The sequence below is a fragment of the Cucurbita pepo genome, chromosome 12, assembly GCF_057944985.1.
Source record: "Cucurbita pepo subsp. pepo isolate OVF chromosome 12, ASM5794498v1, whole genome shotgun sequence".
NCBI classification, from domain to species: Eukaryota; Viridiplantae; Streptophyta; class Magnoliopsida; order Cucurbitales; family Cucurbitaceae; genus Cucurbita; species Cucurbita pepo.
In genome coordinates this window covers 11,535,415-11,556,153 of record NC_141809.1, presented here as the reverse complement: position 1 = coordinate 11,556,153, position 20,739 = coordinate 11,535,415, and the positions used below count along the sequence as shown (strand labels likewise).

Genomic DNA, 20,739 nt, shown 5'->3' with positions numbered 1-20,739 from the left:
TGAATTATTTATGTTTATTATTATTTCTCTTTTTAATTGAATCACTTGTTTGACAATATTATTAATATTCACAACTAAATAATCTAAAAATCCTAAAAGCATAATTAAATAAAAATTTAATTGGTTAAGCTATTTATTGACTTAATGAAAATAAAGGAGCTAATAACAATTAATTATCTAAAGCTGTTATAAGGTTGTTAGAAGTAATTACAATCATTTAAAATATATATTATTTATTTATATAAAATTTTGATAACATCTTGCCTCTTAATTGATTTTATTTTGAATAAATTCAACTAATTAATTGATCTTACTTTACAGATTATTATAATTATTATAATTCAATAATAAAATTAAAATTTGTATATTTAATTTATTTTTACTAAAAAATTATTAAATAAATAAACTATTTATTTACTATAATCACAAAAGTTAATCGTCTAAATTAAATAATGTAATAAGATTATTGAAAATATTTTATTTAGGTTAAAGTGTGATAATAACACCAAATATATATATATTTTTCCCATAATTACAAACAAAATCCTCCATGATTCCTTAAATTTTGGAAGTTTTTATTATTATTTATTTTTAAAATATTAATTCATTTAAAAACTAACTCTCTTGATTCACTCTTTCATTAGACACATCAAACGTATGCTTTAATTTTGTCGATAAAATTTATAATAGGTTTCAATTATTTTGTCAAAATATTTATTTTTAACCGCTAATATCTATTATGCATTAGCTTTTTCGTTAAAATGAAAATGTGGTATAGCAAGGCCTTCTCGATCTTCTCGTGGGAGCTTTAAAAACTACGATAGCTCACTAGTCTTCGTCATAGGTGAAATTTAATCTATGAGTCTCTCGCATGACTTAGCTATATTTAATACTGTATTCATTTTCTCAAAATTGAAGATTCAAATTCTCATCATGTAAGAATTTTTGTAGATAATTTGTTTAAAAAATATCATTCCCTTAAAAAAAATATAATTAATATTTAAAAAAATAAAAATAAAAATATATAGTATTAAAAAATATAAATTCAAAAAATAACGTAAAAGCTTCTATTCATATCTCATAGATTATTTATTTATTTATTTTTGTTATAATTACTTAAATTTATTAATATTATTTTAAAAATTTATGGGTATTTTTTAAAACAAGGTAACTGTTGCATTATATATTTATTTTTTAAGTCATTTTTTTCACTTTTAAAAATTTATGATTATTTTTTAAAAGAGGTATTTTAAAGTTAACTTTTGATATATATATATATATATATATTGAAAATTTAAAGGTATTATTTTTATTATATTATTTAAATGTATTTATTAAAATTAAAAAAAAAATATATATATATATTTTATATTAATTTAGTTTTTAATAAAGGAGGGTAAACAGCCAATGAGACGGCTTCTCACCCAAAAAATTCCCAAAACAAAAATGATGTGTTAAACGGCTAACGGGGGATTTTATTCAGAGGCAGGTCTGTGTCTAGTTTCTAGAACCTTCTCTCCCCTCTCCGAACTCAATCCGCCGTTGATCCCAATTGGTTTAGATCGTATCTTCAACCCTCCCCTTCCCGAGGACAGATCATCCACCTGAAAACCAATGTGATCGTCGATCCTCTTCTTTTCAACCCTGCTTTGCATCAGAGCAAGGAGATTGCATTCATCGCGTTGCGGTTTTCGTGTTCCTCTGTTGGATCATCACTCTATTTGATGGTAATTTCAACCAAATCTCAAATCCTCTTCTTATGCCATCGTTCAGTTCTGGTCACTTACTGTTTCTCTCTGTTGGATCATCACTCTATTTGATGGTAATTTCAACCAAATCTCAAATCCTCTTCGTATGCCATCGTTCGGTTCTGTTCACTTACTGTTTCTCTCTCCGTTCAAGTTTTTTTTTTCCTCCGAAAATGGGGGAATTTAGCTTCTTCAACTCACAACACATTGTCATTGTGTTAGGCACAAAGCACTTCGAACTTGGTTTTGAACTGTCTACTCGATATTGTCGTACACACTCGCGGATAATCTTTTGTTTTTGTTTGGCCACTTGTTTATTTTTGTGTTTGGTACTGAATTGTTAGGGTTAGGATGGACCTGCCTTAGAAGTTTATCTAATGCGCAATAATTTAGATTAATCGAGATTTTTTTTCTTCTGGTAATTTGCGGGAGCAGTGAAATGGACGGTATTCATGCGAGCGATGGACGGATGCATATGAACCATGCACAGCATTCGATGCACACGCAATCTGTGCAAGAGCAGGAACACCACGACTTTCATTACACGAGTAATGGGAATACATTGGCTGATGAGCATGAAAATGAAGGTCATGGCATTATGGTTGTGGAAAGGGAAGCTCCATCCGACCATGGTGACCTTCCTGAGAATCGTGGTGTAATGGTGGATCGTGGAGGTGATAACTGTGATCAACTCACCCTGTCTTATCAGGGTCAAGTTTATGTTTTCGACACTGTCTCGCCCGAAAAGGTTATTCGTTCTTCTTTTCGTGCCCGTTTTTGCCGTAGCTGTATTAAGTTAAAAATATTAAGAGAATTTTTCAAGTAATATCCTGATGCTGGTACAACACAATGTTATTACCTTTTTGAGCTCTCTCCATAGTTGTTAATACTGAAAACATTGTTGAGTCAGATTGGTCCTTCGCAGTCCTAGTTTGATGTTGTGACTTAGTATCTTTCACTTTTCGTCATGACTGAGATATTTTAAATGAACACCGACATGTTTATCGACGTTACAGGTTTATGACTAAGTTGACATTTTGATTTTGGGCTTTATAGGCGATGAATGGGATGGGATAAGTGGGTAGTACCCACTTTTGACTTGAGATGAGCTAAGAGCATCCTCCTTTTTTTTGCTCTGCCTGACATGGAGGATTCCAGGAATTATTAGTGCTAACCAATGAGGGTTTAAGTCGATTGAAGTATAGACTGAAATTTATTGATAATGGGTTATCCCCTAAATATGGTTTGGAGACCTGACCCAGCTCAGTATATTTTTTGTTAGTATGGTGGATTCTTGTTTACCACTACTCAGGCTTAATATAAAATTCCTTCTACCATATCTCTAATTTTAATTTATTACTCCTTCAGCCATTTCTTAAGAACTCATCTCTTTTGAAACATGCTTTACAAATAACTTGCTGTTCTTTGAAGTGTTTTGATCTGCCGTTGTCTAAGTTTAGCCTAATTCCAGTTAACAATTTCACATGTCCCTATTAGTGCATAAGTTAGCATATGTAGTTTGTTTTTTTATGGGTTCAATGGTTTCCCGTTTTCAAAATTATCTAAACAACTCCTTGTCAGGTTCAAGCCGTGTTATTATTATTGGGAGGTCGTGAAGTACCTATTCGTGTTCCCTCAATACCAATAACTAATCAACAAAATGATAGGGTATGTATTTATGCTTATCCACATTTTACCTGTATCTTATTGTGCTATCTATTAAAGAATGACGTGTTATCTCATATGTAGCATCTCACTGATGAAGCGTTTAACCAGGCACTTGCCAATATCCCCCCACGTCTAAGTGTCCCTCAGAGATTAGCTTCTTTGATTAGATTTCGTGAAAAGCGAAAGGAACGTAATTTTGACAAGAAAATTCGGTATACAGTTCGTAAAGAGGTAGCACTTAGGTATCTCACCTTCCTTTATTGTTGGTTTCCCTTTAAGTCATCTATTATATCACCTTCAATACGGTTATATTTTCTTCCACGAGTTGGGAGTTAATGCTGTATGTTCCTGTTATGAGGATAGTTTGATTTAAACATGGTTTTTCAGATGATGGTAGAAGCTGTTTAGTGCCACATAGTTTTGTTGAACTGGGGATTCAAACAATCCTAATGTGTCAAATTCTGGCATCTTTATTTTTTTCTGCTGTTTTTTTTTTTTTTTTTCTTCATCTTGTTAGTTCCTCTCTTTTCACTGAATTAGCGAAGTTTTTTTTTTTTTTTTTTTTTTTTTGTCTTTCCGATGACAACATTTCGTGTCTATATGGTAAGTTTCATTATGCCTATTTATGAGAATTGAAGAGGGATTTAGGGGCTGGAATTAGTCTCAAAGTTGCGTCAAATATCCAGTGTTGTACTCAGGGTTGCTAGTTGTTATTCAGTCGGTGGTTTTTCTATTCTCTCTAATTTTTTAGAAGATATTTTGTTACAGATTGCGCATCTAGCCTACTAATTTACGGATTCAATGAATATAAGTGCAACCAAAAGCTTCGGGCCACTAATCTGTAGTTTCATACTTGCTGACCAAAATGGCATTTTTTGTCCATATGCTGATGAAATTGTTAAGTACATATGCTGATGTATATCCTTTTTTGTGAATTTCATACAACAATGAAGTTGTTTCTTATTAAAGAAAAACAAAAAATATACACGCACACATGTACCTTCTCTTCTTGTACCTTGGTTAGGTTAATAAAAGACTTTAGCAAGTTCAAAAAGATCACTGAGTTGATATTTATTGATTCCATCCCACTGTTCTTTCCCTTGTAGGATGCAACGTAATAAAGGCCAGTTCACATCCTCTAAACCAACTCATGAAGATTCATCATTGGCCATAACAAGTTGGGAATCAAATGAGAATTGGGCTACCGATGGAAATGGTTCCCAACAACAAGAAATTCTGTTAGTTTTTATTTATGATTTTCAGATTAATTACTATTTAAAGAGTCATGCTTATTGCTTTATTGATTGATTCACACTTTTAATTTCATTGGCCTGTAGCTGCCGACATTGTGGCATTAGTGAGAAGTCAACACCAATGATGCGACGTGGACCTGATGGGCCAAGAACCCTTTGCAATGCTTGCGGACTCATGTGGGCAAACAAGGTAACAGACATCAACTTCGTTTTTCTTTCCCAAAAAAAAAAAAAAAAGAGAGAACGAAAGAAAAAGGTAACAGGAATCAACATCTTTTTATTTAAAGGCATCTTTCTTTAAAAACGTGTAATTGTATTATGTCATGTCTTAAGCTTAAAGGATCATCTCAACTTTAGTAAATTGGAGATCTTGGATATAACTGTAGCTGAATTATATATTGATCTCTAGACATCTGACATTCATTGCAAGCATGGCCAATAATCCACTGCTTATTTCAGTCTTCTCCTCAATGACAAACCTAGTCCTCCTTTTTCTGGGCTCCTATGACCTTGAAAGTTGAGAATATGCTCCAAAACTGGAGGAATTCCACTATATCTAAAGTAGGAAGCCTCAACCATATACAAGGCATGACCATTCTTGCCGATCCCTGTTTGTTATTTGTCCCTTTTCTCCAGTCCTGAGGCGATGATCAATCTGGAGAAGTTTTGAAGAATGTTTCTTTGTGAAGGTCATAAGAAAAAATGTGGCTTTTGTTTAGCTAACTGGAAAAGGGTTCTCTATCCTGGGAAGGAAGGGAGCTAGGCATTGGTAATTTTACATAACGAAACAGCTGTCTTCTTACAAATGGAACTGGAGATGTTGCCAAGAGAAAAAGGCTCTATGGATGAAAATCATGCGGGCTAAATTTTGAAATACTCATCTTGGTTGGCTGAGAGTACTTTCTCTCTTTACTATCATAAAGAGCCTTGGAAATATTATCAAGCACGAGAATCTTGTCTATTCTAGAATCAAAACCACTGGCAATAATTCTTCCACATTCTTTTGGGAGGGAGAATTTGTAGATTGCGGATTTCCCCTTAGCTGTGGTTGCCCTAGAATCTTCTCTTCTGCTACCTTAAAGGATCGTTGGAAGGATTTATGGTGTTCCTCATCCAACTCTTAGAGTCTCGGTGTAAGATCTTTGAATGGGCATCCTTATCTGCTTGCTCTCTGGTTTTCATTCAATCAGCTGGGCATATCAAGGATTTGATATGCCCTCCAGATCCACGTGGGACATTTCTGATTGTCGTCTCTTTGCTGATTGGGTCAATAAAGGTAGTAGGGAGAGCCCTCCTCCGCAAAAGTCATATGGCATGATAAATATCCAAAAAAGTTGAAGCTCTTCTTGTGGTGTTCTCTATGAGCCTCATCCACAGCCTAACACCGGCCTTTCCTCTCAGATTTGTGTTGTAGAAAAGATAGACCAACAATAATCTCTTTCTATATGAAAATATCAATTGCTTCATTTTGCAATGCCATTGGACTTATTCCTCTTGGTTTTTCTCCCCTCCTATCGGATTCAGGCACCTATGGTGCTTCCTGGTTTAAACAATACTTGGTTCAAGTATCATGGGGTAGTAACCCTTTCAAAGGAAGATGCAAGATTTTAAGGTGGAATGCTGGTTAAGCTCTTCTTTGGGTGATATTAAAGAACTTTTTGAAATAAAGTAAAAAAGTGGAGGAAAAATAAAAATATTTAGGGGGGGGGGTTGTCTTTTCCACTATCTATTTTAGGTTTTCTTTCATAATAGGTGTAGAAACCTGTAAAACTTGGAAGTCATTAACAATGGTGGTGTCTTGACAATTTTCTAGGTTCTCTTCTGTTGGTAGAAAGGCTCTTCTGTACCTATGGCAGGTGTCTTATTCTCCACTTCTCCTGTGTTGGAGCTTTAACAGAATTGTTATAGGAAAAATAAGTGTGGTCAGACGTCAGCACCTATGCCCACGACTCTGAAAATGATATGCTGCATTTGCTTTCCGCCATAGAAATTTTTTTCTTGAAGGCTGTTAGGTAGTGAAAAGCCCTCATGTTTTCATTTCCGTTCCTTCTAATTTGTATCACTGTGGATTGTAAGGGAACTCTGCGGGACCTCTCAAAAGCACCAAACCAGGGTGGACAAGCTTCAACATTCAATAGAAATGAGGTAAGCCGTAGATTATGTCATCTTTTTCTTAACTATGTTTTTTGTAGTTGAAACTCCTTCTGTCGTCACTGGCCCTTCACGTCAACTATTCTATTATGTTTTAGAATGTTGTGCAGGATGGAGATTCCGAGTCCAACCCAAAAGGTGCTTAGAATTGAGACAGATGTTTATGATTGCTGTTGCGGAAATTATACTGAGCTTAATCTCTCCTTACAGAGTAGTTTGAAACGGGTTAGTCTAATGGCTAAGAATCAGGTTTCACTCCCGCGACAGAGAGGCCCTTATAGATTCTATTCTGGCCAATTCATCTTGGAAACAAGGGTACCGTGCACGTGCACTAATTTTATTAGCTTTTCCTATCATATTCTGAACCATTTTCCAAATGTCAATTCCCAGAATCTTGTAAATTATCATTTGCTGCTGATGATGTACAATGGACGGTTTTTTCTTAATCCATCTTATTTTTGTCCAGTATTGTCTCTTGCACAGGTTTCTATCCCTTTGTACAGAGTCACTCCAATGGCTGACACTAGCGTTCGGGTTGAACCGAATCTGATCTGAATAATGCAAAATTTGACTACAAAAACAGGAGTCTCTGAGTCTAACAACACGAGGCTACAAAATAAGATGCTCACATAAACTCATCTACTTAATTTATCTATTTCTTTATGATTTTCTACATTGTGCATTTCTCGCAATGGCAGCTGAGAAACATGCTTGGAATGAGGTAAAATGGATGTAAACTGTTATCTCAAATTGGAAAGCACCCTTAACCCCACGGTATGTTTTGGTTTACATCCATTTGCTTATAACCCCCATAAAACTTGAGACAAAATTCAAGTAATTTTTTGCGCTCTGTTTTAGGCTTTTAGGCTCATCAGGATTGTGTCTTCCCGCACAAGATGAAGGCGTGGACAAGTCTCTGAGCTGCACGAATCTGATCTGGTGTGCCGGACACGACCACTTTACCATCAAATATCCCAGGTTTAGCATCATGAACCACCACCATTGCCCCTGATATCTGCCACAGTGTAACACACAACACCAAACACATTATGAAGGCAAAAAACACTATGTGCTGCCCAACTTTGGTGCTCCACTAACCTGCTGAACATGAGCAATGTTGGCATTGTTCTCTCCATAGATATGGCAGATTAAAGTTTGTGGAATCACCATCTCCATAGATGTACCTCCCACAAAATGAGCTGGACCCCCGCTGTTCATAGAAAACCCATATACAGACTGTAACGAAAACTAATAAATAAACCCTTAAAACACGTAGGTCGAGTACAGTTTCAGGATGCAATCTGGAAGAAAATTTGAAGATTTAAAGAATGGTTGGTTACCTGCTGTAGGACTCATTCCTTGAAGCCATGCCAAAGCCAACATCAGTTGTTGGTCCCTTGGGTATGTCATTACTAGCCTGAACGTAATCCAACAAACAAACAAGAAAAGATGTTTTCCAGTCAGTTCACCACGACAAAGAAACTAGGATTCTTGAAGGTTCGAGCAATGACCTGAGATGTCCATGATCTAGGAGAAGGTCTCTCAATAGAACCTGGCCCTGGTCTATCAATGCCATGGGGATATGGAACACCATCCACATTATTACCACTGAAGCTCATACCATGAGAATATGCAGGCTGATGATCGAGAGGGTGGGAATGGAAAGGAAGACGTTGAGCTCCAGCTTGAGAAGGATAGTATCCAGGGGAATGTGCATTATTTCCCGGCCTAAATACGGGAGGTGTTTCCGGGTGAGGAGACAAGTAAGATGGAGCATTGAAGTTCGGCACGTGTGGTCTCATTGGGAACAAAGTATCTCTAAGCCGATTTGTTATATGAAACAGAGCATCCTGTACACACTGCAAATTTCCGATGACCTGCCATGAACATTAGCCCAAATCTTTCATCACAAAATTGGACTATCAATCATGTAGTTCTTCCATGTAAAGGAAGATAGGATTCATCATACTATGATTCTTATTTTTAAGAAAAAGCGTTCATGCTAGAATATGCGTATCTTAACTATCATATAGGCCATCAAACGGCCAAGTAACATTTGGTATCTATACGTATCGCCATGAACCAATTTGTCCCTGCAGCATTTTTATGAATAGGAAAGAACCAAACAGACTCCATAAAAAAGAAACTACAAGATGATCACTTCCAAAATCATATATTTATCAGCAAGAAAGGTTGTACAGCAAACTTGGGAAGGTAATAGTTCGTACCAAGGAAACAAGCGGTCACGTAATAAGAATTACCTGTACTATTTCGTCGTTCACAGGCCCGCTGTTTTGAATTTGCTCCCGGGGAAATATCTGAATGCTAGTACCAGTCCCTCTTCTCATTTCATTAATAATATGGCCTCCTCTACCCACCAAATAGCCTATCTGTTGTGCATGTACAAGTAGTCTAGCAACAACTGCAGCGCCTGGTTCATACCCAAGTTCTGCAATTCGACCATGTACACGCATAACAGCCTCTTGTGCAGGAGAATATGTTTGTTCCAAACTCTGAGATGAAATCAATAAGGAATAATTTGAACAAGTATAATACAGTTGTTTAGATACAATGCTAGAATCAAGATTCCTATTCAAGGAAAAGAGGGCTTCAAAGATCCAAAGAGTTATGTGAAATATATACAACTAATGCATGATTATGCCAACCTTCGATATAGATGTTAGGTCTGAATTGATTTAATGGCATAATCATGTTGGCGTAGATGTTAGGTCACCATATTCTGTTGTGCTCTAATTCAGGAGGACGAGGATCACGAACTCGAGTGGTAAGTGCGGGTTACAAAAGCAGCAATAATCCACAGAAAAAAATGCTAATCCTAAGAGCTCCATCCTCTGACAATAATAAATGAGAAACTAAGCCTTTATGCATTTCAATTTCCACATTCAAAATAGATTCAAAATAAATGTACAAGTATGTGCAAGTCAATCAAGGGAAAAACTAAGATTTTCACCACATTTCTAATCAATAGGGTTTAAGGTTTAGGAGGTGATTTTGAGTTCTCCCTCCAAGGAGAAGAGTACAGTTGCATGGTAGGCTAGCTTCTTTGCATGGAAAATTTAGATTGAGAGGAATAATAGAAACTTAAGAGGAATGGAGAGATCAGATGAGTACGTTTGGGAGATGGCTCGGCTTAACGAACACCTCCTTATGGGCGTCGGTCACTCGGTCTTTTTGTACTTATGAGCTTCAGTCTTTTTCTTTTGAATTGGAACCATTTTATATATTAGTTCGTGATCCTTGTCCTCCTGCATTAGAGCATGACAGAAAGACTTGAGAAAGCAGTTGAGAGGAGGAATTCAGTTCAACCTATTAGCTCAAATTGTGCCTGATGGGCATAGGTGGAATGCCTTAGAAACCATTGTCCATTTGATCAATGGACTTCCAACAACTCTAGAAGGAAAATCTCCAATTTAAGTTTTCTAGGGCTTGTTCCAATGTGCATGTTCAAAACCTTTGGCTGTACGTATTTTCCTTGCCTTCATCAGATTCACAAATTTCACTTATTCATAGGTAACATTCGAAGTCCATCATAAGCAGATATTGTCCGCTTTGGCCCGTTACGTATCGTCATCAGCCTCACGATTTTAAAACGCGTCTACTACGGGGAGATTTCCACACCCTTATAAAGAATGCTTCGTTCCCCTCTCCAACCGATGTGGGATCTAACAATCCGCCCCCAATTCTCCTCTCCAACCGAGGTGAGATCTAACATCAAGTGCCTACGGTCTAAAAGTAAAGTCAATAATTTGAGACAGATAGTTTTCCACAAGGAAAACTCCCCTTTCGAGCAGAAAATTTAGGCCACCCTTTGAGAAATCTAAAGAAGAAATAAAACCGCAGGCCCTAAAAGAAACCTAAAGGAGAAAAACAGAACAAGCATCGATCGACAGATCAACCCAAAAAATTGCTTGAACTAATAATTTTACTTCCAGAAGAACCAGAACTCCATTTCTTCTTCTATCTTACTCTTTTTCTCTATTCTAACTACATCACACTACTCCATTACTCCCAAAAATCCTACTTTTAACTTCCCAATCTTCTGAGCAAATTATTTAAATAGAGGAGTTGAGCTTTCACTGAGAAAGTATGAAAATTTACAAAGAACCAAAAAACAGCTTGAGAAAAACTGGAGTCCATTTCTTAAATCAGTGTTTGGACTTTTTTTTTTTTTTTTTTTTTTTTTGTGGGTTTATTTTTTTGTATGTCCTTATACGTTCTTCCATTTTTCTCAATGAAAGCTCGATTGCTCGAAAGTATTGGTGGGATATCCTGTTCTTTTCCTTCTAGTCCATATGTTGTTCCCCTAAAACAACCAAAGGATATAGAGACCAAGACAGACCTAATTATGGGAGTAAGCTAAGGAAAGTATTCTATTAACTCAAACAAGTTCTAAGATCTTGGTTTAGAACATTAAGGAATACCTTTACTTCACTGAAGTAAGGCTTTCAATTGCCAAACCCAACCTCTCTCCTTGTTCCTAAAAGAAACATTGATTTTGCAGATAACTTGATCTGTAGAAGAAATTGGTAAGAACACGCTGATCAGAAGGAAGAGGATTCCATGCAAATCCCCATAACTGCAATGTCTTGATCTTTTCTCATACGACCCAAAATAAAATGGAATAGGTAAATGAGTTTCACGGGCAAAAACACCATCGATCACAAAGGAAAGCTTCAACAAGATCATACCTCTCGTGCAGATATCATAACCACGCGTTCATCCAAGTCAGGGGTATCAACAATCTTTATAGATGCACCCGTTTCATTTTGCAACGCTCGTACTATGGTGCCACCTTTCCCAATTAGACTTCCAACTTTGTCGGGTTGGCACAATAATCTAAACACTACCTCCTCTTCCATAGCCGGCCTTGGACCAGCTCCAGCATTTTCGTGTCCTGGTATGGAAGAATAACCCCTTGAGCGATGATCTGCATTATGATGGCTAGCATATCTCCTCTTAGGAGAAGGTTCTTCGTCTAGTGCCGGCATACTACTTGCTTGGGACGGAGGCCCTAATGGTTTTGTGGTGGAGGAATTGCTCGAGTCCACCCTCGGGGCGTCCTGAAGACAGGCGGAAATAGAAGAAAGGGCCTTCTTCACCGCCGGAAACCTTCCTGATATCTGCAAAACACGTTGAAAAAATGATTGAAAAGATTGTAAGAAATGGGAATTTTGATTTCGAGTGCCGAAGAAATCAATGTGAATTACTTGAATTAACTCGTCCCGTGGCGACGCACACGCGGGGATTTGATCCTTGGGGAAAATTTTCACATGAGCCGTACTCTCCTGTCTGATCTTCTCTACGTTTTTTCCGCCTCTACCAAGCACGCGGCCTACCTGATGACTAGGCGCCAGCAGCCTGCAGACCACCGATCCGTCAGTTTCTCCACCGCTAATCCTTTCGCTTGGAGCAGAATCTGCATTTTTCTTCTGAATGTCTTGGTTTTCTCCACTATCCTCGTTCATCCTAACCATACTCTCAAAAGTTCGAAGCAGCGCCTGCTGCGCTTGCGACCGCTCGTCCAAATCTCCAGCAACCGCATCACTAGGGACGTTGCGACTGTTATCGTGCTCACGGAATTCCCTATCATTTCCTGGATTAGTGAGCGCCGGTTTGGATGGGGAGCCGGTGAGAATGACAATGACGCACTCGTCGCAAGAAGGAAGAGGATCATCGATATGGATCCTAGCGCCGGGAATATCGCAGAGATGGCGAAGAATGGAGGCGGCCTTGGAAGCTGGGCAAAGAAGGCGAAAGACGGTTTCGGAGGGAGACGAGGGTTTAAGAACAGGAGAATCTCTGGAGGTAGAGTTAAACCCTAATGTCGCCGGCGGTAACTGTCTTGGGCGGACAGAGCGGGCGGCGGAGAGGTTGGGGTCGGAAATGGCGTCGGAGGAACGTTTGGGGCTGAAACCGGTGTCCATGGATGGATTGGATTGTGAAACAGAGCGAAAACTGGGTTTTGTTTTCACCAATCCATAAGAATGTCGATTTATTATTATTATGTTTTATTATTTCAAAATATAACAAATTGGAAACAAATAAATAGAGTTAAAAAGAATTTAAGGAAATATAATTATTAAAATAAGACAATTATTTATCTGCAATAAAACTGTGATTAAGTAACAAATTTTGGGATAAATTATCCACACCTGACTTAGATACCCATTTGAATAGCCTGAAATCATCATACCCTCTCATTCCGAGGACTCCTTTGGCATTAATGTACTCCAATGAAAGAGATCGAATCGGACATAAAACGCTGAGGTAGAAAGTCGAAAGCAAACTCTTTTCGCGTACACACAATCTGGAAGCCCAATTAGCTCACGGACGGTCTCCTCAACCCTGGTGAGTACGAGAGCTTGGTAAGAGAGAATGTCGAATAAGAAAGACATAAATAAGAATGCTGGTGTGGGATGACATTTTTTGTAAAAAATTAAAAATAATATAAATAAATAACTTAGAGATTTTTTTTTTTTCATCTATCCAACCTAAATTTTTAACCACTTACAACCCAACTTAGAGAATAGAGAGTAGATTTAGGGTCTAAAAAACTCCCTCAACTCAGAGAGTAGATTTAGGGTCTAAAAACTCCCTCAACTCAGAGAGTAGATTTAGGGTCTAAAAAACTCCCTCAACTCAGAGAGTAGATTTAGGGTCTAAAAAACTCCCTCAACTCAGAGAGTAGATTTAGGGTCTAAAAAACTCCCTTAACTCATAGAGAGTAGATTTAGGGTCTAGAAAACTCCCTCAACTCAACCCGAACCCAACCTTGAAAATAGAGAGTCGGGTTTAGGGGTCTAAAAAACTCGCTCAACTCAGAGAGTCGGGTTTAGGGGTCTAAAAAATTCGCTCAACTCAATCCGATAAACTTTTGGGTGAAATTTTTTTGAGTGGAATGAAAGAGGATCAACTCAATAAACTCAATCCGAACCCATCTTGAAAATAGAGAGTTGGGTTTAGGGTCTAAAAAACTCCATCAACTGAATTAGATGAACTTTTGGTTTGAAATTTTTTTGAGTGGGATGAGAGAGACCAACATTGATAGAATGCTTTTATTCAACATTATTAGGGCATTATTATTAGATTAGTCAGTGTAGCATAGCATACCAAACCCCCTCATATATTAATTTCATAATTTCATAACCAAAAACTGGTTAGGTCATTGATGGGGGCAGAAAATCACACCTTTATGCCCTTCCTTTGAATACATGATATACTACCATTTCTATCATGTTTTTTTAGTCTCAATATAAAAATGAGACAAAAGAGAATCATTTTCACTTCCATTTGGATCTCTCTTTCTTTCCATGGGTACAAACATAAAAAAAAGGAAACACACACTACTCATAAACTAAAACATAAAAAAGAAAGGCAACACCACCAAATACAAACTTGGATCCATCCATCCATCCATCCATCCATCCATCCATCTTATTGCACAGATATATTATAAGAATATCTCAGGTCTGAACCCTCAAAATACGAAGAACCCGGAAACTTGAAGGGGGAGGAAAAAAAAATTACACATTATTAAATAATGGCTAACCCAAAAGGAAAGGAGCGACCGCAGCAACGACCCAAACACCAAAAACATAATACATCAGAATATGCTACAAAAATTAAAGAAGGAAAACACCAGAAGACCTCGCCAAACCTTCCATTACATCAACAATCAATCTATCGAGTTTCATCCTCCAGAGCACGGAACCCATTTGTCAGATCTTCATGGAGCTTCTTGAACTTCTCAACCAGAGCTTCTTCTCCTTCAGCTGGATCCTCGAACTTCTGAGACCTGCAACACATTCCCCCATATGTTTCTTTTTGTTTATTACAACCACCCGCAATTCAAATTCACAAACAATCAATCAACAATATTAGATTCTTTTTACTTACACCAGGCGGTAGAACAGATCTCCCAACCGATGCTTAATCAAAGTGTATGTTATCCTTTGCCCATCCATACCCGCTCCCCTCTCTACTGCCTGCAAACAATATCCAATAAAAGTTACGAACACGCCTTACCCCTACGTCACGTTTAAACAATGATGGTCTGTTTGAAAAGTAACTACCTGATTAGCCAAATTGTAGAAATGAATGATATTGCGCATCATCCAGACCGACTTGTAGAAGGGGCAGAATTTATCGTACCTGTCACACCCACACAAATATGTTTTTAATAAAATCTAGATAATAGTTGTTCAACGTACCATCGATTGGTGATGTGGAGGGACCAGAACAAAGATGTAGCTAAAACTTACGGAGTAAATGCATTCTGAGCAAGATAGTCCTCCCTCAAAAGCTTTGCAGTCTCTAAGGTAATCTTATCTCCTTCGGCCAAGGCATCCTTCCCTACAAGCTGCCATAATCCAGATATCAGACAGAGTTCCATATTTAAATATTCTTAGTGTTTTTGTTGTAGATAACAAATTTTACTAGAATAATATTATCCAACCCTGTAAGCCTCGTCATCAGAAAACTATATAGATCATTCATAAAATTCAGCATCAAATCTAAGTTTTCTACTTTTATTATCAATACTTTTTTCTTCTTTAAGGTTGTGTGGGCGGGTGACTTGAGGAGGGAGTGAAAGAGGGAGGGAGACATACTTGGACAATTTCATTGAGGTCATCTTCCCTCTGAAGGACTTCACGAGCCTTGGTCCTGATGTTAATAAAATCTGGATCAAACTTCTCGTAGAAAGATTCCAACGCCTAAAACAAAGATGTAAAGAGATCCATTACTCGGTGCACTGGTCTGAAAGATACAAAGAAGGCAAACACAATATTGAGAGCTCTGCTAACATACAGTGGAGTATTTTGAGTATGAAATTAGCCAGTTCACGGAAGGGAAGTGCTTCCTCTGAGCAAGCTTCTTATCTAAACCCCAGAAAACCTGCGAAGAAATTAAATAACTATAATAATCACAGATAATAAAATAACGATAGGAGACACCTATGTAATAAAAAGAACTAAATTAGAATAGTCTAGAAAAACGTTCACCTGGACAATACTGAGGGTGGCAGATGTCACTGGATCTGAGAAATCTCCTCCAGGTGGAGAAACTGCACCGACAATGGTAACACTACCAGTCCGTTCTGGCCCACCAAGACATTTCACTTTACCAGCACGCTCATAGAAAGAGGCTAAACGTGCTGCTAGGTATGCAGGATACCCACTATCTGCTGGCATTTCTGCCTGAAAAATGAGAAAAGTCCAACAAGAATAAGACAATGAACAGGATACCATAACACTTTCCTACTATATGTGCACTGGCATCTCATGAGTTCAATTTCAATGTAAATATTTTAATTTAACGATCAAATATTATAGCACAAAGAATCATAGGAACGAGTGTACATATATAAATTATACACACACTTCAGTCCATGTTACTTGGGTAAAAGTAATATTGAGATTAAAAAGGCTGGAAGTTAGGAAGTTCTAGTTGCTACTTATGAGAAGATAGCAATTGATGAGTAAAACAAAAAGATCAAAATAGTGTACCACACAAATCAGTCTAACTTATAAACAAACACCAAATAAATAATTTTCTAAGCAAGTCCGTGTCCCAGTACATTTAAAGAGAATGAGAAAATTAGAAAACAAGCTCCAGATATTTACCAGTCGTCCAGATATTTCACGTAGTGCTTCTGCCCATCGAGATGTTGAATCTGCCATCATGCTTACATTGTATCCCATATCTCTGAAGTATTCAGCCAAAGTAATTCCTGCACGCATTAATAAATTCTGTAGTGGATATTGCAATCTTAAAAGAATCTCAACCAGTCTTTACATAACTTGAAAGAATAAGAAAAGGATCATAAACAGACGAAAAAATCAATGTACATATCAATTGTAAGGGCATATAATTCATTCCATGATGTACTTAATGCAATATTGAGTCCATATTAAATGGAGTAACTTTTTTTTTTTCTATATTAAGGTTCGTCACAATGGCAGTGCCAAGGAAAATAAAGCGACAACGGGAAAATTGCACCAAGTAGATTAGAGTCAATCATTGTGGTTAACTTGCAGATTTCAATGGGAAAAGAGGAACCTTAGATAATTTTATAAAATGAAGCACAATTTTACCAGTATAAATTGAAGCTTCACGAGCAGCCACAGGCATATTAGAAGTGTTAGCCACAAGAGTGGTACGCTTCATGACAGATTCTTCACGACCGTCAGGCAGTGTCATTGTCAATTGAGGAAAGTCCATAAGAACTTCAGCCATTTCGTTTCCTCTCTCTCCACAACCAACATACACCACAGTATCAGAATTTGAGTACTGCATGAAAGTACAGGAACACCAGTTATTTTAACACCACAAAAGATCACGTCAAACCCTCAGAAAAAGACAAAGAACTTACTTTAGAGAGAGCTTGACTAATGACTGTTTTTCCACAACCAAATGCTCCTGGAATGGCACATGTTCCACCAAGAACAGAAGGGAAGAGTGCATCAAGAACACGCTGCACGTGAAAATCAAATACATAAATATAAAAAAATATATATATAAGTTATTAGAAATACACAGTTTCTACAAGGGAAAAAAAATCAATGGTAAAGCAACCAACTATCTTATTCACCTGCCCAGTCAAAAGAGGGGTATCAGCTGCAAGCTTCGATGCAACTGGTCTAGGAGTACGGACAGGCCAATTCTACACATGGATAGACAAGACACACGTACAAACATAAGAACTTATTGAATCATAAAAATGTGAAGGAATCGTAAATAAGACATTATTTTGAAACCTGAAGCATGGTAAATTGCTTTTTAACTCCTTGAAACTCAAGCTCTAAAACAGTATCCTGTAAAGAAGAAACTTTTAGATAAGAAGCAAGCATCTATAATGAACAGATAACAAAAATGACGGGAAAAAAAGAAAAGAAAAGATTCAGAACCTTCAATGAATATTGACCAGGTGGTGCAATATAGGTAATCTTCCCCATAGAATCAGGAGGAAGTGCAATGCGATGCTCCATTAGACTATTCTCGAAGACAGTCTGAATAAAAAATTATCCATGTTAGATCTTATGATCAACCAAAAACAATGTCACTTCAAAGGATTTTGGTGAACAAAAATAGCAGAAACTTACAGCATATAAGTCTCCACCTGTTAATAAGTCGCCCTCACCTGAATTTTTTTCCTTTTTGTGAGATATAAAATTATCGCAATCTGACAAATATAATCAAACACATCTGCATAAAACAAATTGTATGGTTATAACATACCTAGTTTTTTGGGTTGAAAATCCCAAAGTATGTCTTTGTCAAGTGCCGGGACAGCAACACCACGAGGAATGTAGACATCTCCTGATCTCTTTGCAATTGTTTTCAATGGCCTCTACTTCCTCAAATTTAAGTTAAAAGAAGAAATCAAGAATAAATGGATAGTAAAAATCTGAAACACAACATAATGTGAAGTGACACAAACCTGAATGCCATCAAATATATTTCCCAGTATTCCAGGCCCTAACTCCACTGACAGAGGCTGATAATTCACACACCGTTAATACATAAAGATTCAATAAATGAAAGGATAAATAAAATAACTAAAAGAAGGAATGCTTACTTTATGAGTACGTAAAACAGGGTCATTTACCATCAACCCAGCAGTTTCCTCGTAAACTTCAAAATAGGAAAGTCCAATCAATTTACCGAGGATTAAAACATTTAACATGAGTAATATAATGCAAGAAGCATGAAACGATGAAATTGAGGGATGATCTTCCGACATCTTCTTAACATATAAGAGTAAGCAAGTAGGAAGAAAGTGTGACAAGGGACATTTAAAACAAATTAAAAAGGGAGATCAACTTAGTAGAGATAATAACCCTAGGCTAATGTAACGCACCCTGAATTGTGGCAGAATCTCCTTCTAATCTAATGATTTCACCAATCAAATTATCATGACCAACACGAACCAATTCATACATGGCTGCACCTCCCATTCCATCTGCCACGACGACTGGTCCAGATACCTGGGAATGACACGAGAGTTTCATAACCGAGAAAAATATGAGCATTCGTTAAATTGAAATAAGAATATAAACAAAAAATTTAAAATTATATAAATGAAAACAAAATAAAGGAATGAAACTTGATGCATCCACAAGCATAGGACTAACTAGAACGGCCATGATCAGATCATAATTTATTTCTTTTTGAAATGGACAAGCATTAATAATACCAAAGAGAACGACAAACAAACCAACTTGTAGAACCAGAAAATGGGGACACGAACCCGGTAATATTCACCTTGCAATATTCCACAAAAATAATGAAATCACTCAACGATAACTCAGTAAAACTAATTTCAGATTTAAAAACAAACAAACAAACAAAACCCGGATCCATCAATGGAAGCTCAAACGAATCTGAACAATCTACATCTGCTACAATTCAATCGAAATCACATCGAGACAGGATGTGGAGTAGCTAAAAAGAAAAAACAACGATCGGCATCTGAAGTAAAGGGAGAACGCATATAAAATGAAGTTAAGCTGATTGATTCCATGTAATACAATTGAGAAAACAATCGAAACAGTCAGAATTGACAAAGAAGAACTGAAGGTAAACAGATCGAGAAGTTGAGACATACCTTGCGGACATATCCATACTCGCTTTCCTTCTCAGAGTCTTCAAAGGTAGTCAAACGATCTCCATAAACGGACGGCATTATGGAAGAGAATTGATCGGAAAGGAGACAGATCGAATGAATTGGTAGAGAAGGAGACAGAAAGGATCAAATAAAGAAACAAAAATCGACCAAAACCCTAAAGGTCCCGATCGAGGTGGAGATGGAGATCACGAGAGAAGAAGAGAGGAGGGGAGGGAGAGCGAGAGACGAAGTGTGTGTGCAGAAGAAGAAGAGAGAGTAAAAATTGTTGGTATTGAGAATCGCTTATGAATTATGATTATGAAAAGGGTCGAATATGATTCGGTGGTGGAGGGTGTACGCTAAGATCCTGTGGTATACTTCTTACCTTCTTACGTGTCATTGCCAGCGTCGAGACAGATCCCAACACGTGATATTTTATTTTTGCACGCTCCGCGACGTGGCTCCCCCTTCTCCACCAGGACTGGATATACATGTCGCTCGGGTTCTCGAACCGACCCGACCCGACCCGTTTCGATTCAATTATTTTTATACTTTAATAATTAATGGTTAAATTGATTTTTTTTTTCTTTTTTTTTTTTTTCTTTTTTTAACTTTATTTAGAATTTGTTTATGAAATAAATTTAAACAAATGTGTGAACCATATATGATTCCCAAATTCACTTTTTGTATGCGTTCAGGTTTGTTTGTATAAACCGATAAAATTTTAAATATGGTCAATTTTAGCATGTTATGTATCATCGTCAACCTCACAGTTTTAAAACATATCTACTAGGGAGAGTTTTCAAATTATAAGGAATATTTCGTTCTCTCTCCATCTGACATGGGATCACACAATCCACCCCCTCAAAGGTCTAGCGTCGTTGGTGCACCGCCTAATGTCTAACTCTAATATCATTTGTAACAGTTCAAGTCCACTATTGGTAGATATTGTCCGTTTTGGCCCGTTACATATTGTCGTCAAGCTCACGATTTTAAAATTCGTCTGCTATGGAGAGGTTTCCATACTCTTGTAAGTTATGCTTTGTTTTCCTCCAATCGATGTGAGATCACAAACAAATATTGTTTTTAAACAAATTGAGTGTCAAACTCATAATACAGAGTACTAGGTATTATATATAGATAACTGGGTATAATTTAACCAGAGTAGATTTCAATGTCTAATATATATATATATATATATATAATATATATATACATATATAATATATATATATATATATATATATATATATATATAATCGATGTTTAGGGTAAGTTTGATCTACCTTCG

The 20,739-nt window shown here is 36.9% G+C and overlaps 3 protein-coding genes across 9 annotated transcripts; 1 reads left to right on the top strand and 2 right to left on the bottom strand.

Moving 5' to 3' along the window:
* Positions 1 to 1,430: 1,430 nt before the first annotated feature.
* LOC111806544 (GATA transcription factor 24) lies at positions 1,431 to 8,918 on the top strand. 7 transcript variants are annotated; one of them, XR_002816821.2, is made up of 10 exons: positions 1,432 to 1,727; positions 2,184 to 2,496; positions 3,330 to 3,416; positions 3,498 to 3,658; positions 4,523 to 4,654; positions 4,754 to 4,859; positions 6,746 to 6,814; positions 6,919 to 7,135; positions 7,287 to 7,594; positions 7,679 to 8,918. XR_002816821.2 is itself a non-coding variant. In XM_023691909.2 (8 exons), exons 2-8 carry the CDS (start codon positions 2,188 to 2,190, stop codon positions 6,964 to 6,966), a joined length of 885 nt encoding a protein of 294 aa, XP_023547677.1. In that variant the 5' UTR covers positions 1,431 to 1,727; positions 2,184 to 2,187; the 3' UTR covers positions 6,967 to 7,285. The 7 variants fall into 7 exon arrangements, 4 of the variants coding, with proteins under 4 accessions (XP_023547677.1, XP_023547676.1, XP_023547675.1 ...); XR_015423149.1 differs by having other exon boundaries at positions 7,304 to 8,918; XR_015423148.1 differs by having other exon boundaries at positions 7,287 to 8,918.
* Positions 7,431 to 12,835, bottom strand: LOC111806543 (RNA-binding KH domain-containing protein). Its single transcript, XM_023691905.2, has 7 exons — positions 12,049 to 12,835; positions 11,530 to 11,961; positions 9,082 to 9,333; positions 8,332 to 8,697; positions 8,161 to 8,237; positions 7,919 to 8,030; positions 7,431 to 7,835 (listed from the first exon to the last, which is right to left on the bottom strand). Exons 1-7 carry the CDS (start codon positions 12,763 to 12,765, stop codon positions 7,692 to 7,694), a joined length of 2,100 nt encoding a protein of 699 aa, XP_023547673.2. The 5' UTR covers positions 12,766 to 12,835; the 3' UTR covers positions 7,431 to 7,691.
* Positions 12,836 to 14,229: 1,394 nt separating this feature from the next.
* LOC111807087 (V-type proton ATPase catalytic subunit A) lies at positions 14,230 to 19,744 on the bottom strand. Its single transcript, XM_023692663.2, has 19 exons — positions 19,449 to 19,744; positions 18,702 to 18,828; positions 18,420 to 18,475; positions 18,282 to 18,338; positions 18,080 to 18,191; positions 17,944 to 17,981; positions 17,749 to 17,850; positions 17,599 to 17,655; positions 17,433 to 17,504; positions 17,214 to 17,315; positions 16,936 to 17,131; positions 16,465 to 16,571; positions 15,844 to 16,038; positions 15,650 to 15,736; positions 15,451 to 15,555; positions 15,103 to 15,200; positions 14,914 to 14,992; positions 14,738 to 14,826; positions 14,230 to 14,636 (listed from the first exon to the last, which is right to left on the bottom strand). The coding sequence occupies exons 1-19, from the start codon at positions 19,524 to 19,526 to the stop codon at positions 14,522 to 14,524; spliced, it is 1,872 nt and encodes a 623-aa protein (XP_023548431.1). The 5' UTR covers positions 19,527 to 19,744; the 3' UTR covers positions 14,230 to 14,521.
* Between the last annotated feature and the right edge of the window lie 995 nt (positions 19,745 to 20,739).

Excerpts from the sequence above, each read along its gene's own strand:
- LOC111806544 (XM_023691907.2), top strand. The coding sequence starts at position 2,188 with ATGGACGGTATTCATGCGAGCGATGGACGGATGCATATGAACCATGCA. Across the intron at positions 2,497-3,329 it reads ACACTGTCTCGCCCGAAAAG|GTTCAAGCCGTGTTATTATT; the intron begins GTTATTCGTTCT and ends ACTCCTTGTCAG. Across the intron at positions 6,815-6,918 it reads CAACATTCAATAGAAATGAG|AATGTTGTGCAGGATGGAGA; the intron begins GTAAGCCGTAGA and ends ATTATGTTTTAG.
- LOC111806543 (XM_023691905.2), bottom strand. The coding sequence starts at position 12,765 with ATGGACACCGGTTTCAGCCCCAAACGTTCCTCCGACGCCATTTCCGAC. Across the intron at positions 8,238-8,331 it reads CTAGATCATGGACATCTCAG|GCTAGTAATGACATACCCAA; the intron begins GTCATTGCTCGA and ends GATTACGTTCAG. Across the intron at positions 7,836-7,918 it reads ACATTGCTCATGTTCAGCAG|ATATCAGGGGCAATGGTGGT; the intron begins GTTAGTGGAGCA and ends ACACTGTGGCAG.
- LOC111807087 (XM_023692663.2), bottom strand. The coding sequence starts at position 19,526 with ATGCCGTCCGTTTATGGAGATCGTTTGACTACCTTTGAAGACTCTGAG. Across the intron at positions 17,982-18,079 it reads TTTTCAACCCAAAAAACTAG|GTGAGGGCGACTTATTAACA; the intron begins GTATGTTATAAC and ends AAAAAAATTCAG. Across the intron at positions 14,827-14,913 it reads TCTACAATTTGGCTAATCAG|GCAGTAGAGAGGGGAGCGGG; the intron begins GTAGTTACTTTT and ends TATTGTTTGCAG.